Raw genomic sequence first — 15,376 nt, 5'->3', positions numbered from 1 at the left:
GTTCATTCCTGCCCAACAATAGCACTAACTGCCAAGACAAGTCTTCCCCAACTTATACTTATGCATTTGATTTTTCTTACCAAAATGCAGAACTTTACATTTATCCCCCAATGAAATTCATTAAATGTCTTTTAGCCCACTTTTCCAGCCTGTCAAGATCATCCTGTATCCTGACTCTGTCTTCTACTGTATTTACTACCTCTTCCAATTTAGTTTCAGGAAAGGCATGGTTGAGCACGACTTTCAGTGGTTGCTAGTAGGATTGCCAGCTCCAGGTTTGGAAATATCTGGATATTTGGAGGAGTGGAGCCTGAGGATGGTGGGGTTCGGGGGGAGGGACTTCAGTGGGGCATAATGCCATGGAGCCCATCTTCCAAAGCGGCTATTTTCTCCAGGTGAACTGATCTCTGTCGCCTGGATATCAGTTGTAATCTCAGGAGAACAGATAAAAGGAAGTACTTCTTCACCCAAAGAGTGATTAACACGTGGAATTCACTCCCACAGGAGGTGGTGGCAGCTACAAGCATGGACGGCTTCAAGAGGGAATTGGATAAACATATGGAGCAGAGGTCCATCAGTGGCTATTAACCACAAGATATAGATAGGGGCTCTGGGGCAAGTGATGCTCTGTCTTCTTGGTGCTTGGAGGGGGCAACAGTGGGAGGGCTTCTAGTGCCCTGGCCCCACTGCTGGACCTCCTGACAGCACCTGGTACTTTTGGCCACTGTGTGACTGAGTGTGGGACTGGATGGGCCATTGGCCTGATCCAACTTTGGCTTCTCTTATGTTCTTATGAGATCTCCAGCCAACACTTGCAAGCTGGCAACCCTAGTTCCAAGTAAGGTTTTTAGCATTTTGTTCCTCTCCCTGAACAGCTGAAGAGGGAACCAAGAAAAGAAACTAACATTTCCATGTCTTCTTGATTTGCAAAATTCATGAACATGAAGTGTGATGACTTTATCCTCATGCACTGCAGTCTTTCTGCAACCCGCTATTCTTTGGATCCATGTAACAGGTTTTCCAGCTCTGGGTTGGGAAGTTTCTGGAGATTTGGGGGTGGAGCCTGGGGAGAGCAGGGTTTGGCAAGGGGAGGGACCTCAGCAGGGTTTAATGTGGTACAGTCCACCCTCAGAAGGAGCCATTTTCTACAGAGGAACTGATATCTGTAGTCCAGAGAGCAGTCATAATTCCAGGAGATCTTCAGGTTCCACCTGGAAAATGGCAACCCTAGTACAAGCGCAAGCGACTTTGGCGTTCAACAGAAGCAGGGCCTTTTCTATGGTGGCCTCTTCCACAGAGAAAGTCTTCTCAGTTGAAGCCTACCAAATGGCTCCTCCTATCAGAGTTCTTTTTAAAGCTGTGAATCCATTGCATTCTGCTAGGCATTTCAGAGCTAATGCAATAAAGCCCTGGTTTTTTTGCTGATTTTGTAAATAATTCTGGTGTTACTTTGATTTATTTTGCATCTGATTATTGATTTTAGCCATATGACATAGTTTGGATTATTATTTGATATGTTGGTTTGAGTTGTGATCAGCCTAAGGGCTTTGAAGTAGAGTGGAAAGGAGATCATTTTGAAAAAAAATAAAGTAAAAAAATGATTCACAAATGAAGGCAAGAAGGAGCATATTTAAACTGTGTCCGATATAACGATGAAAAGAAAGATCATCCTCGGTCAAACTGACACCCCACATCCAGGATTTCTCCAGTAACAGGGCCAGTTCTTAGCCCAAGCAACAAAAAAAGACTGCTTGTGTTACCATTAGGATTACCAACTGCAGCCTGGGAACATTCCTGGAAATTTGGGGGCAATGCCTCCAGAGGAAGGGGGAGAGTCTGAGGAGGGATTTTAACTAGAATCTATGGTATACCATAGAGTCCATCCTCCAAAGCCGCCATCTCCTCCAGGGGAACCAATCTCTGTAGTCTGGAGATCAGTTATAATTCCAGAAAAACTGTAGTCCCCACCTTGATAACCTAGATACCACACTAAGGCAAGCATGTTAATCCATCACTGGACATCATCTTGCTGCTTCCAGCTGGCAGAGGCACAGGAGAAGGAGCTGGGCATGGCCGACATCCATTGTTGCCTCTTGGTCCAAGGTGAACCCTTAAGGCAGGGGCGCGACACTGCTTCTCCACTCACACAGAGCGCCCACCACCTCTACACCCCTCTCTCTCACGCTCATGCTTACAAGCAGGTCAGACCAAAGCACGCCATGACCTTTCTCATCCTTTTTAAAATACCTAGAGGGCCATGATGACCAGGGCTTTTTTTGTAGAAAAGGCCCAGCAGGAACTCATTAGCATAATAGGCCATACCCAACAGCAGGAACTCATTAGCATATTAGGCCACACCCATGACAGCACAGCTCATTCGCATATTAGGCCACACCCCCATGTTACCAGAAGTGTGGTCATCCAGCCACACCCACGGATTTGGCAGCCCTACAAAGCACACCATTACCTTTCTCGTCCTTTTTAGAATACCTAGAGGGCCATGATGACCATTTCATCTCCCAGGTCCTCTCTCTCACTCACGGGGACATCAGCGGACAGGGTAGCCCAGCCCCCTTTAATAACAGGCCTTCACTCAAACACTTGACAGAGCTCTTGAGTTCGGGGACTCAAACACTTCCATCTGCACAGTGCCACCAGTTATTCATATCAAGGGTTGCCAGCTCTGAGTTGGGAAATACCCAGAGATTATGGGGGTGGAGCCTGAGGAGGGAGGGGTTTGGGGAGGGGAGGGACTTCAGTGGGTTACAGTGCCATAGAGTCCACCTGCCAAATTGGCCATTTTCTCCAGGGGAACTGATCTCTGTTGCCTGGAGATCAGTTGTAATAGCAGGAGTTCTCCAGTCATTACCTGGGGGTTGGCAGCTCTCATATCCTAAATCATTTGCTCTTTTTGTAGCAGGAACTCCTTTGCATATTAGGCGACACACCCCGAATGTAGCCAATCCTCCAAGAGCTTACAGTAGCCCCTGTAAGAAGAGCTCTGTAAGCTCTTGGAGGATTGGCTACATTAGGGGTGCGTCGCCTAATATGCAAAGGAATTCCTGCTACAAAAAGAGCCCTAGACCGAGACCTTTGCTGGTGTGCATGTTTGTTTGTTTCTGTCCCTGAGACACACAGTCACAGAGTTAAGCAAACAAGGAGTTAACTTTTATTCATGGCTTGAACATACCACTGAAGGCAGTCAGGTAGAGGTTACAAAAGTTTCTTTTCGATTGTGCTTTTGAACTGTTTCCCTATCCCAGCATTTGGGATCCTTTCTTAGAAACTGAGTTTTCTTTCCATTTAGCTCTATGCTGAAATTTCCCTCAGCTTCACTCAGTAAGCACTTTTGCACATTGCAAATAGTGCCGTTTCAGTCCACTTCTGTGACTGTTTGCAAGTGGATTTTGCCATTTCACACAGTAAAATCCAGTTGCAGAGTGGATTGAAAGTGGATTGAAAGGGCGTTATTTAGTGTGTGCAAAAGCACATGTGTGTGTGTGTGTGTGTGTGTGTGTTAAAGCTTTTCCCTCTCAGCTATCTACCTGACACCTCTCAACTTTTATTTTCCAATTCTCTCTCTCTAACATTCTGTCAGCTCTCATCGGTCGCTGCTAGGGAGAGGTGGAACGTGGATACCACGATAAGGCAAGGGTGCCAATCAGGGGTCATTTCCTGTAGGAGCACATAGGAGCGGAGCTCCGGCAGTAAAGAGCCCAGGGGGCGGGAACATGAAAGAAGCCCCGCCCCCTGCTCCCAGCAGCCCTCAGTCAGAGCAAGAGGCAGCCAGGTAAGTTGCAGTGGCTGTTGCCTTCTGACACACTTCCGGTGATGTCAGGGGGTGTGGCATATGCAAATGAGTTATGCTAATTAGTTATGCTAATGAGCTCCTGCACCTCTTTTTCTACGAAACGACCCCTGGTGCCAATCCATCACTGGGCATCATCTTGCTCCCAGCTGGCAGAGGCACAGGAGAAGGAGCTGGGCATGGCCGACATCCATTGTTTCCTCTTAGTCCAAGGTGAGCCCCTAAGACGATCCCCAGCCTTTCTGAGCCTACGGGCACCTATGGAACTCTGACACAGCGTGGTGGGCACAACTACAAAAGGGCTGCGGCAGGAGACAGAGTCAGCAACAGAATGGCTTCCACAGCTTACCTTCAGTCACAGACAATGCCCCCCTCTAAGCTGTGGAGTCGTGTGAACAAACTTTCTACATTGTGAGCGGCTGGCATTAAAATTGTGAGCCAGCGATTTGGCGACTGCACGAATTAGTTTGCTCTGCCGCCATACATCCTGAGCTAAGACAAAAGTATGTGAGCTGGAGGCTAAAAAACGGTGAGCTAGCTCACGCTAGCTCAGTCTAGAGGGAACACTGGTCACAGAGTGAAATCTTTGTGCTGTGGTGGCAGCTGCTGTCATGGCAACCTTTTAAAAAATCTGCATAGCCACTGGCCAATCAGAAGCCTTGCTGGGCCAAAGCCCACCTGGCCACACCTACTTTCTAAAACTCTTGGTGGGCAGCAGGAAAAAGGGTTGTTGGGATGCTGTGGCACCACTCTGGCACCATGTTGGGGGACCCCTGCCCTATGACATCAAGAGGCTGGGCTTGGGATCCAGTTAACCAGCTGAGGTTGTGGAATGATATATTAATTTTGAGCTTTGTAGTCAGTTTCTTAAGTGTATGTGCAGAGAAACACTTTAGATTCAGCATTACTTTATTTATGTGTAAGCTTCAGGGAAACTATGCTGAAACTGTACTGGATGGCACAAGCTAGCCTGATCTCATCAGATCACAGAAGCTAAGCAGGATCAGCCCTGCTTAGTGTTTGGATGTAGGGTTGCTAGGTACACCCTGGCAAACGCTGGTGGCAGTAGAGACTTACGAGTAGTGGGAGGCTCAGGGCCGGCCCGAGGTTTTTCGGTGCCCTAGGCGAAACTAGCACCCCCCCAGGTGAGGCTGCCTTGTGGCGCCCCCCCGGTCATCTTGTGTGTAGCACCTTAAAGACTAACAAAATATGTGGCAGGGGAGGAGCTTTTGTGAGTCACTGCTCACTTTGGTGTAGTGGTTAAGTGTGCGGACTCTAATCTGGGAGAACCGGGTTTGATTCCCCACGCCTCCACTTGCACCTGGCTGGATGACCTTGGGCAAGCCATAGTTCTGGCACATCAGTTCTTGAAAAAGAGCAATTTCTGTCAAGAGCTCTCTCAGTCCCACCTACCTCACAGGGTGTCTGTTGTGGGGAGGGAAAGGGAAAGGAGTTTGTAAGCCGCTCTGAGACTCCAAGTGAAGGGCGGGGTATAAATCCAATCTCTTCTCTTCTTCAAACTCGCGAGAGCTCCTCCCCTGCCACATATTTTGTTAGTCTTTAAGGTGCTGCTGGACTCTTGCTCTTTTCTACTGTTCTAAACAGATTAACACAGCTACTCATCATGATCTATAAAAGGGCAGTGTTTATCCAGCTTTGTCTGCAGGACTGAGAACAGCAGAAAAGCCACAGTTAGGTTTAGATTTTTAAAGCTGGAAAATAATTTAAAATGGTGCCACTAATGAGTCAAAAGCTGGCAAACTGCATGGAAGTTCCTAGGAGGTAAGGCCTCCAACCAAGGACAAACTGTTGGCAGAGTGTAGCTGTGCAGTAAAGGAGAGCACCAGCTGTTTAAAGAATAAAGCTGGTTTAATAAGAAGAGGACAAACTTTGTAAGAAAGACCCGAAATGACCTCTGCTCTTGCTCTTTTCTACTGCTACAAACAGATTAACACGACTACTCATCATGATATATAAACAGGCAGTGTTTATCAGTCCCTTCCCAGCTTGGTCTGCAGGACTGAGAACAGCAGAAAAGCCACAGTTAGGTTTCTAACTGTTTCTACCAGAGAGCTTTTGCCAAAATACCAGAATGTCCTGTGTTGACAGTGGTGTGATGAGGTCACTTGCGTCGTGGGTGTCCTGGTATCACTAACCAGAAGCACAAAGTTGAGAGGTCACCTCTGCTGCCCTCTGCAGGATGCTGTTGTCATTTTCCTTATCTACGCACGATAGACTTTGCATATCCCAACACAAACTACAACTACAAAGTTGGAGTGGGGATGCAGCAGTTGCACAGCCTGCTTTGGGCAAATAATTTGTAATAGCACTAGGGTTCCCAACCTCCAGGTGGTGGCTGGAGATCTCCTGGGCTTACAACTGATGTCCAGGTAACAGAGATAAGCTCCCCTGGAGAAAATGGCCACTTTGGAAGGTGGACTCTGTGGCTATATACCCTGCTGAAGTCCCTCCCCTCCCTAAACACCACCCTCCTCAGGCTCCACTCCTGCATAAATTAGTTGGCTCTGGAGCCCTCCTTCCTGAGCGAAGACAAAAATGTGTGAACCGGAGGCTAAAAAACTCTGAGCTAGCTCACACTAACTCAGCCTAGAGGGAACACTGGTCACGGGTCTCCGGAAAGGTGACACGTTGCTCCCATGGCTACCCCCACCTGAAGCCCCGTCCTTTATAGGCAGCTCACAGCTGGGCCTCGTTGCTTGCAAGAGAGCCATCCATCTGGCTCGTAAACCCCAGGTGTTCCTCTTGATCTGGCAGTAACTGAGCTGCTGTTGTCTCGCATCCTGACTACATGATATATTGTCCCTGGGTCCATCCTTGGAGACTGTCAGGCAGATATGATCTGGCTGTTCTTGGGTAAAAGGAAGCCAGACATCTTGGGGGATGGGGCATTTGGACCAAGAATCCCAGGGAGTGGGGGTCTACGCTTTCCCCTCCATGCCATTATCTTTCCCTGAAGCCCCTGAGAGCCAGTCTGGTGTAGTGGTTAAGTGCACGGACTCTAATCTGGGAGAACCTGGTTTCATTCCCCACTCCTCCACTTGCACCTGCTGATGTGACCTTGGGTCAGTCACAAGCTCTGGCACAGCTGTCCTTGAAAAAGAGCAGTTTGTGTCAGAGTTCTCTCAGCCCCACCCACCTCACAGGGTGTCTGTTGTGGGGAGGGGAAGGGAGAGGAGTTTGTAAGCCGCTCTGAGACACCTTTGGGTAGTGAAGGGCGGGGTATAAATCCAATCTCTTCTTCTTCTTCTTCTTTCAACGAGCAAACAGTGGCTTTCCAGAGCCAGTTCAGGTCAGGCCAATGGAAAGGAGGAAGGAGCTTAAGGCCCACTCCCCACACTCTGCAGTCCCAATCCAAATCAGGCTCTCACACAAACTGGAATTCAGTTTTCAGCATGGAACTCCCAGTGCCTGGCTGGCAAATATGGCCGATAGGGTTGACAACCTCCAGGTGGCACCCGGAGATTTCTCACTATTACAATTGATCTCCAGACCACCAATATCAGCTCCCCTGGAGAAAATGTCTCCTTTGGAGGGTGTGATATTATACCCTGCTGAGGTCCCTCCCCTTCCCAAACCCTGTCCTCCCCAAGCTCCACCCCCAAAATCTCCAGATATTTCCCAACCCAGAGCCGGCAACCTTATCCAAAGACAATATTCTTTCAGTCTTAGTCACACCACTACACTTTTTCTCTGCCTCATGAAAAGGTTAACCTGCTAAATTCCTTCCTGTTAACCAGCTGTAAAAGGCACAGCAGCAGGTAATTACAGAACAAAAGCTAAAACTGAAACCTCTGTTTTGTACTTCCTTTCATACTGTTGGAGGAAACCTCTTGTTCCACCTGTGTGCTTTGAACTGGAATCCCCTGAAAAGCTTGGTCAAGCCTTCAGGTAGGAAACAGTTAATAAGGCAGAGGGAAGTTGGAGGACTGGCTTGCCCTTACATTAGGTAGAGACACTTGGGAAGCCTCCGATTTCATCACTCCTGCAAAAGGAATGTGGAAGATCCACAGTGCCTGACACTGCTGTCTGTAACCAGAATGGCTCATCCATCCGTCCGTTCTCCACAGACAGGCAACATGTACCGACACTTCCGAGACTAGTGTCCTTGGAGGGGATTTGAACTGAGAGACCGGCCAACGTTGACTGGACACGTCTGGATCTCCTGAGGTACAGTTTTCCACAGAGAGAAGGTGAAGATTCAGTTCCCCGGGGCGACTGACAACAAACATGACAACTTGTCTCTCAAGACCTTATTTCTCAATCGAGGGCACACCTCAGCTCAAGCCCTTTTGACGGATTTCCGCACCGAGGAAGGAGCTCTCAGCCGCCTCTGTTTTTCAAAGCTGCATGTGTGTGTGTCTCTCTGTGTTTGAAAAACGTGGGGTCTTTCCATAGTGTTGGATCTCCACTGGATACAATTGTCGAGGTGGACATATTCTTTAGAAGGCCACTGAATTCACTGTCCTGTTCTGGCAGCTGATTCAGGAATCCTGTTCCTATCCCACTTCTGAGTAATGCCTACTGAGGTCTGGTCCAAGCCATGAATGCTCCACAACCACCCTCGATGGAATGTGATTTCTTGGGAGACCCTGTAAAGCAACAGAGACGGGATTTCTTCAGAACCTGAGGAGAACGCACTAGCCGAAGCCATGCTGAAACCACAGCTCCTTGGTGGGGAAATCATACGTGTGAGACCGTCGGATCTCCTAGGAGGCCAAAGGAAAGCGAATAGCAGGGAATTCTCTAAGGTTGAAGGGTGGTGAATACGACTTGGGACTTGGATGCTGGCTACTGGGGTCTGAACATGAACCAGGCCGGGGGCCACGATGTCTTCAACGGTGATGTCAGGCAGTCGCTCATGGGCAATGGGTTCCTAGCCAATGATTCGGGCTTTCTGAGTGCCGTTTGGGCTTCGGTGCAAAATCTGGCCTCTGGGGAGGGCACTGCTTGTGTTGAACTCAGCCCTAACCAAGTTTTCTTTCAAGTCGCCGAGTGCCTGAGGGACATCGATGGGAAGTTCCAGAGTTTCCGGGAACTTTTCCAGCGAGATGGTAAGTATTGATTTGTACTTTCACTTAGCACTTCCTCCAGAGAAATCAGAGGCCTGGCAACCTGGTGAGATGGGATATATATATATATATATATATTTTTTATATATATATATATAAGCAGTGACTTACTCAAAGCCACCCAGTGTGTTTCCAGAAACTGAATAGTGATTCGAACTCAGGGTGGGGTGGGGAATTCCCCTGTTCAAGACCACCACGGTAATTGCTGGGCCACACTAGCTTGCTAACGAAAACCAAACACCTGCATTGTTGGCGTCCCAGCAGTTTGCGCCAAATGAGGAACAGTAGTTTGATAATGTATTCCTATTGATTTGAACTGATTGCCTGCCTGCCTCAATTCAAAAGAATCTGGGCAGGTAACTACATGTTAAACCACACCCATCCCATTAAAACAAAGTGAATTCCCGTAAAGTGTAACTGTCACAACCAACACAGTCAAGAGTTTAGGGATGCCATTGCTGGGTTGGGAAATTTGTGGAGATTGGGGGGGGGGTAGAACCTGAAGGGGGCAGGGTTTGGGAAGAGGAGGCACTTCAAGGGAGTATAATGCCATAGAGTCCACCCTCCAAAGCAGCCATTTTCTCCAGGGGACTTGATCTCTGTCATATGGACACCAGTTGTAATTCCAGAAGACCTCCAGGCCCTTCCTGGAGGTTGGCAACCATAAGGATACTTAAGTCAATTTAAATCAATGAGTTTAAACAGGCATTTGAAGCCAATTGGCACGAGAACTCACAGTCTTCTAGCCGCGGAGTCGTGACCTCCACGACCCAGGAAACAGGATTGTCACCGGTGTGTGTGATGAAGTATTCATGTTTCAGGGGCACCAACCATAATATGTGGGAGGAAAGGTGGCAGGGTATATAGAGGGAGGAGGAGGAGATTGGATTTATACCCCGCCCTTCACTTGGAGTCTCAGAGCGGCTTACAAACTCCTCTCCCTTCCCCTCCCCACAACAGACACCCTGTAAGGGAGGTGGGGCTGAGAGGGCTATTTTAAGGACTGCCCTTTCGAGGACAGCTCTTGTCAGAACTATGGCTTGCCCAAGGTCATCCAGCAGCTGCAAGTGGAGCCGTGGGGAATCAAACCCGGTTCTCCCAGATTAGAGTCTGCACACTATCTCAGACAGAGGTCATTTCGGGGGGGATCGCGGGGGATCACAGTTCCCCCAGATGAGGTACGGGGGGCGGGGCACATGACGAAGCCCCGCCCCCTGCTTCCGGCCGCCCCGCTTCTGGCCCTCATTCAGCCAGGAGGAGGCAGGAGAAGAGGGAGGGTAAGTTGCTTCCTCCCTGCCTCTCCCCACCCCTGCCTGCCTGTGGCCAGGGAGGGCCTTCGCGGGGCTTCCTTGCACTCCCGCCGGCCTTGGAGGTCCACCGCCGGGCTCCTCATGGGGCTCAGCAGTGGAGCTGCAAGGCCGGCGGCGGCGGCCGGGACCGTTGGGGGCGGGGTGTGTGGCCTTATGACACACTTCCGGTGATGTCAGGGGGTGTGGCCTTATGACACACTTCCAGTGATGTCAGGGGGTATGGCATATGCTAATGAGTTATGCTAATGAGTTCCCCTAGCTCTTTTTCTACGAAACGACCCCTGATCTCAGATCTCGGAAGCTAAGCAAGGTCGATACTTGGAAGGGAGACCTCTAAGGGAGGCTCTGCAGAGGAAGGCAATGGCAAACCACCTCAGCTTCTCAAATGCCTTGAAAGCCCCTTGCTGGGGTCACCATAAGTCGGTTGTGACTTGATGGCATTTACGTAGATATGTGCCCATGTAACTAGAAAAACTGAAACTGTTCTGTAGGGTAGGAGGTGTCTCCGAAGGCTATGAAGTATTAGGGATCTCTTTTCCAGTTCTATACTAAATAACTAAAGCGATGTGACCATCTGATATTACTGTAATGTGATATCACTGATCGTACTTGAGAGCCAGTTTGGTGTAGTGGTAAAGTACGTGGACTCTAATCTGGGAGAACCGGATTTGATTCCCTACTCCTTCGCTCACAGCTGCTGGATGACCTTGGGCAAGCCATAGTTCTTTCAGAGCTGTCCTTGAAAGAGCAGTCCTTGAAAGAGCTCTCTCAGCCCCACCTACCTCACAGGGTATCTGTTGTGGGGAGAGGAAGGGAAAGGAGTTTGTAAGCTGCTCTGAGACTCCGAGTGAAGGGCGGGGTATAAATCCAATCTCTTCTCTCTCTTCTTCTAGCCTCTTGAAATGGGTGACTGGACTAGACTGCCCACAGTCCTCCAAGTGTAAAGGAAGCCCCCAGGTTAGCCAGCTCCAGGTTGGAAAACTCCTAGAGATCTGGGCTTGGAAGCTGGGAAGAGACCTCAGCAAGGTACAATGCCACAGAGTCCACCCTCCAAAGCAACCATTTCCCCTAGCCTGCAGGGCTCTTTTTGTAGAAAAAGCCCAGCAGGAACTCATTAGCATAATAGGCCACACCCAACAGCAGAAACTCATACGCATATTAGGTCCCACCCCTGACAGCACAGCTCATTAGTCCATTAGGCCACACCCCCATGTTACCAGAAGTGTGGTCATCCAGCCACACCCACCTTTTGCTTCTTATTCTGTTTACCTTGTTTGTGGTCAAAACCTAGGGCTTTTTTTGTACCAGGAACACCTTTGCATGTTAGGCCACACACCCCTAATGTAGCCAATCCTAATGAGTTCCTGCCACTGGGTGTGGCCTATTATGCTAATGGGTTCCTGCTGGGCGTGGCCAACTTGGGAGCCAGCCGGAACTCTGTTCCTGTGCGTTCCTGCCCAAAAATAGCCCTGCCCCCAGGGGAACTGAACTCTGTGGTCTGGAGATCAATTGTAATTCTAGGAGATCTCCAGGCCCCACCTGGAGGCTGGCAACCCTAAGTGCACCCTGAAATGTGATTGGAGTAGAATAGGGCTGCCAGCTTCAGGTTGAGAAATACCTGGAAATTTGGGGGGGGGTGGAGCCTGAGAAGGGTGAGGTTTGGAGGCGGGAAGGACTTCAATGGATTATAATGCGATGGAGTCCGCCTCCCAAAGCGGCCATTTTCTCCCAGTTAACTGATCTCTTATTGCCTGGGGATCAGCTGTAACCCCAGGAGATCTCCAGCCCACATCTGGAGGATGGTAACCCTAAAATAGAAAGGCCTTACGAAATCTCCAAAAGTCTTTGGATTTGGCAAGACTCCAGGGGAGGAGAACGACTCTTAAGATGAGTCTGTGGAGGTAGTTTTTCAGAACTGTGAGGAACATCTGTCAAGGAGAGTGTACTCCATTATATGAGCTAACTGCTCTATTTCCTGTCCTACCTCCTCATTTTTGTTTTTTAAAGAAATCCTGTTCTTCAATATTTGTAATTTTGTTGTTGTTGTTGTTCAGTCGCACAGTCGAGTCCGACTCTTCACGACCCCATGGACCAGATCATGCCAGGCCCTCCTGTCTTCCGCCGTCCTCTGATGTTTGCTCAACTTCATGTTCGTTGCACCTATGACACTGTCTAACCATCTCATCCTTTGCCGCCCCCGTCTTCTTTTACCTTCAATCTTTCCCAGCATCAGAGTCTTCTCCAGTGAGTGCTCCCTTCTCATTTGGTCGCCAAAGTATTTGAGCCTCAGTTTCATTATCTGGCCTTCCAGGGAACAGTCAGGGTTGATTTCTTTTAGGATTGACTGATTTGATCTTCTTGCAGTCCAAGGGACTCTCAAGAGTCTTCTCCAGCACCATAGTTCAAAAGAATCTATTCTTCGGCGCTCGGCCTTCCTTATAGTCCAACTCTCACAGCCATACATGACTACTGGGAATACCATCGCTTTGACCATGCGGACTTTTGTTGGCAGGGTGATGTCTCTACTTTTTATCATGCTGTTTAGGTTCGCCATCACTTACCTCCCAAGGAGCAGGCGTCTTTTAACTTTGTTACCAACTTCAAAAGATGTACCATGAGGCAAGGTGAAGTGGTCACCTCAGATGGTAGATTTGAGGCACCATTAAGGACAGCAGATAGAGTGGAAGGCAGGAATGTTATCTAACGGATGGAGCAAATCATCATAGAATCACAGAGTTGGAAGTGGGCCTCTAGTCCAACCTACCTGCTCAATGCAGGATCAGAGCATCCCTGACAAGTGTTTGTCCAGCTGCTGCTTGAAGACTGCCGGTGAGGGGGAGCTCACCACCTCCCGAGGCAGCCGATTCCACTGTTGCATGACTCTGACTGTCAAAAAGTTTTCCTTAATGTCCAGCCGCTACCTTCCCACCCTTAATTTAAACCCATGATTGCGAGTCCTCTCCTCTGCTGCCAACAGGAACAGCTCCCTGCCCTCCTCTAAGTGACAGCCCTTCAAATACATAAAAAGCAATCATGTCCCCCCCACAACCGTCTCTCCTCCAGTCAAGTTCCTCAGCCTTTCCTCACAGGGCTTCTTTCCTCACAGGGCTTGGTCTCCAGGCCCCCGATCATCCTCATCGCTCTCCTCTGCACCAGGCTCCACTCTGTCCACATCCTTTTTGAAGTGAGGCCTCCAGAACGGCACACAATACTCCAGGTGCAGCCTGACCAATGCAGTGTACAGTAGGACTACAGCATCTTGCCATGTATTTTCCTGCCATGCAAAGATCCCTCACACACAGGCCCATAGCCAAGATTTTGTAGCTTGTGGGACAATTTTTTTTTTCTGGTGGGACTGAAGTTCTCAGTGCAGGAAGAAAAGCCATTTAGCTAATAGAAAGCTGTTACCAGGATAGATCCCTAAATTGCAAGCTGTCAACCACTTTAGATGACAGCTCTCAGCTGCTGCAAGTTAATCACTTATGCCAACCTAAGCAACAATTCTGAGAACAAGCTGTCTGGTGGAGGTGATGACCTCTACAGCCAAAAAGCTAACACTTACTCAGAAAAACTCTCTTAAAGGAGACCAGTTTCTTGACACAGTTAGAAGGGATCCTAGAGGTCACCTACTCCAACCCCCTTGTTCAGTGTGGGAATTAGTCAACGACAGCACCCCACTCACATCTTTTAATAAATGTTTTTAAATGATTGAAAAAAAGCATTTACAGGAGAAATTATTGTGGGGCTTTGCCTTTAAGAAAGGGGACAGAGCTCCCAAAAGTGCCACTGTAGCTATGGACTTGCTCACACATCTGCGCTACTTTCCCACAGTGATTCCTTCATGGATATCAATTTCTCAGTATTGTGTGACACAGAGTGTTGGACTGGATGGGCCTTTGGCCTGATCCAACATTGGCGTCTCTTATGTTCTTTTTCTTCATGCCCCAGAGGACCTGGGGGGATTGTTTGCTTAAAACAGTAATAGTTACAGTTCTATAACTACCTGTTTCCACACAGTTTGAGTCCAGAGAAACCTTTAAGACCAACAAAGTTTTATTCAAGGTATGCGCTTTTGTGTGCATGCACACTTCCTCGGATACATTGAAATGGAAGGTAACAGTTCATTCATATAAGAAGAGGATGAATTAGTATACATAATGAGGATGTTTTAACAGATGCAAAAACTAAACAGGAATGACAGGTTAAGTTTATACGATCAAATCCAAACAAATGGTGATTATTCCTGTTTGTTATTAAGGTTTAGTTTTTGCCTCTGTTAAAACATCCTCATTATGCTGTATGCTAATTCACCCTCTGCTTATATGAATGAACGGTTACCTTCCATTTCAATGTATCTGAGGAAGTGTGTGTGCACATAAAAGCTCATACCTTGAATAAAACTTTGTTGGTCTTAAAGGTGCCACTGGACTCCAACTTTCTTCTGCTGCCTTAGACCAACACATCTGCCCACCTGGATCTATCTGTTTCCATTTAGCTATTTTGACCTTGAGTAGAGTTGTTGTAGCACTATAGCACGTGTGTGAAGAAAAGGGGGGGAAGGGTGTTGTTGTCACTAAGGCATGCTTCAGAAGGCTAATGTGGGGGCCATTGCAGAGCACATGTGGAAGGGAAAAGTCAGAGGGATAAAGGTGGAGAAAGGTACACAAAAAACTCTCACAGGCGGACGCTCCATTCCCAATGCGCTTGCCGCTGCATTTGCGGTGGTGCTGAAAGCGACATGGAGAATCCTTGCCATGTGGAAGAAGCTCTGCACTAGGAAACTGGAGGTGTTTAGGTCCTCTTGAACAAAGAAACGTTAACTGGCTAGTGCACTGACCTGGACAGCCCAGGGAAGCCCGATCTAGTCAGATCTTGTAAGCTAAGCAGGGCCGACCCTGGCAAGTACTCGGATGAGAAGCCTCCAAGGAATACCAGGGCTGAGTTGCAGAGGCAGGCAATAGTAAGCCACCTCTTTGAAACATCCAAGCCCAACTAGGGGTCGCCAGAAGTCAACCATGACTTCTAGGCATGCATGCACATGCACACAAATACAGACAGACAAAAAGAAAGAGAAATTAAGTGGCTAGTTATATGTAGGATTAAGGAGCTGCGGTGGCTCAAGTGGTTAAGACGCTGAACTGCAGGCTGTGGAAGGTCGGTAGTTCAGC

The 15,376-nt window shown here is 48.5% G+C and overlaps 1 protein-coding gene across 3 annotated transcripts in view; it reads left to right on the top strand.

Moving 5' to 3' along the window:
* Window positions 1-8,680: 8,680 nt before the first annotated feature.
* The window catches only part of GMIP (GEM interacting protein), a 118,761-nt gene continuing 112,065 nt past the window's right edge, over window positions 8,681-15,376 (top strand). For all 3 annotated transcript variants that reach the window (XM_015427759.1, XM_015427758.1, XM_015427760.1), the window contains exon 1: window positions 8,681-8,880. In XM_015427759.1, coding sequence (XP_015283245.1) covers window positions 8,688-8,880 — 193 coding nt within the window. In that variant the 5' untranslated portion in view covers window positions 8,681-8,687. The remainder of the gene's footprint in view (window positions 8,881-15,376) is intronic.

The sequence above is a fragment of the Gekko japonicus genome, unplaced genomic scaffold (genome assembly GCF_001447785.1).
Source record: "Gekko japonicus isolate JY-2015 unplaced genomic scaffold, Gekko_japonicus_V1.1 scaffold474, whole genome shotgun sequence".
Classification (NCBI taxonomy): domain Eukaryota; kingdom Metazoa; phylum Chordata; class Lepidosauria; order Squamata; family Gekkonidae; genus Gekko; species Gekko japonicus.
The sequence above is the reverse complement of the archived record's forward strand: the minus strand, read 5'-3'. Positions and strand labels throughout refer to the sequence as shown.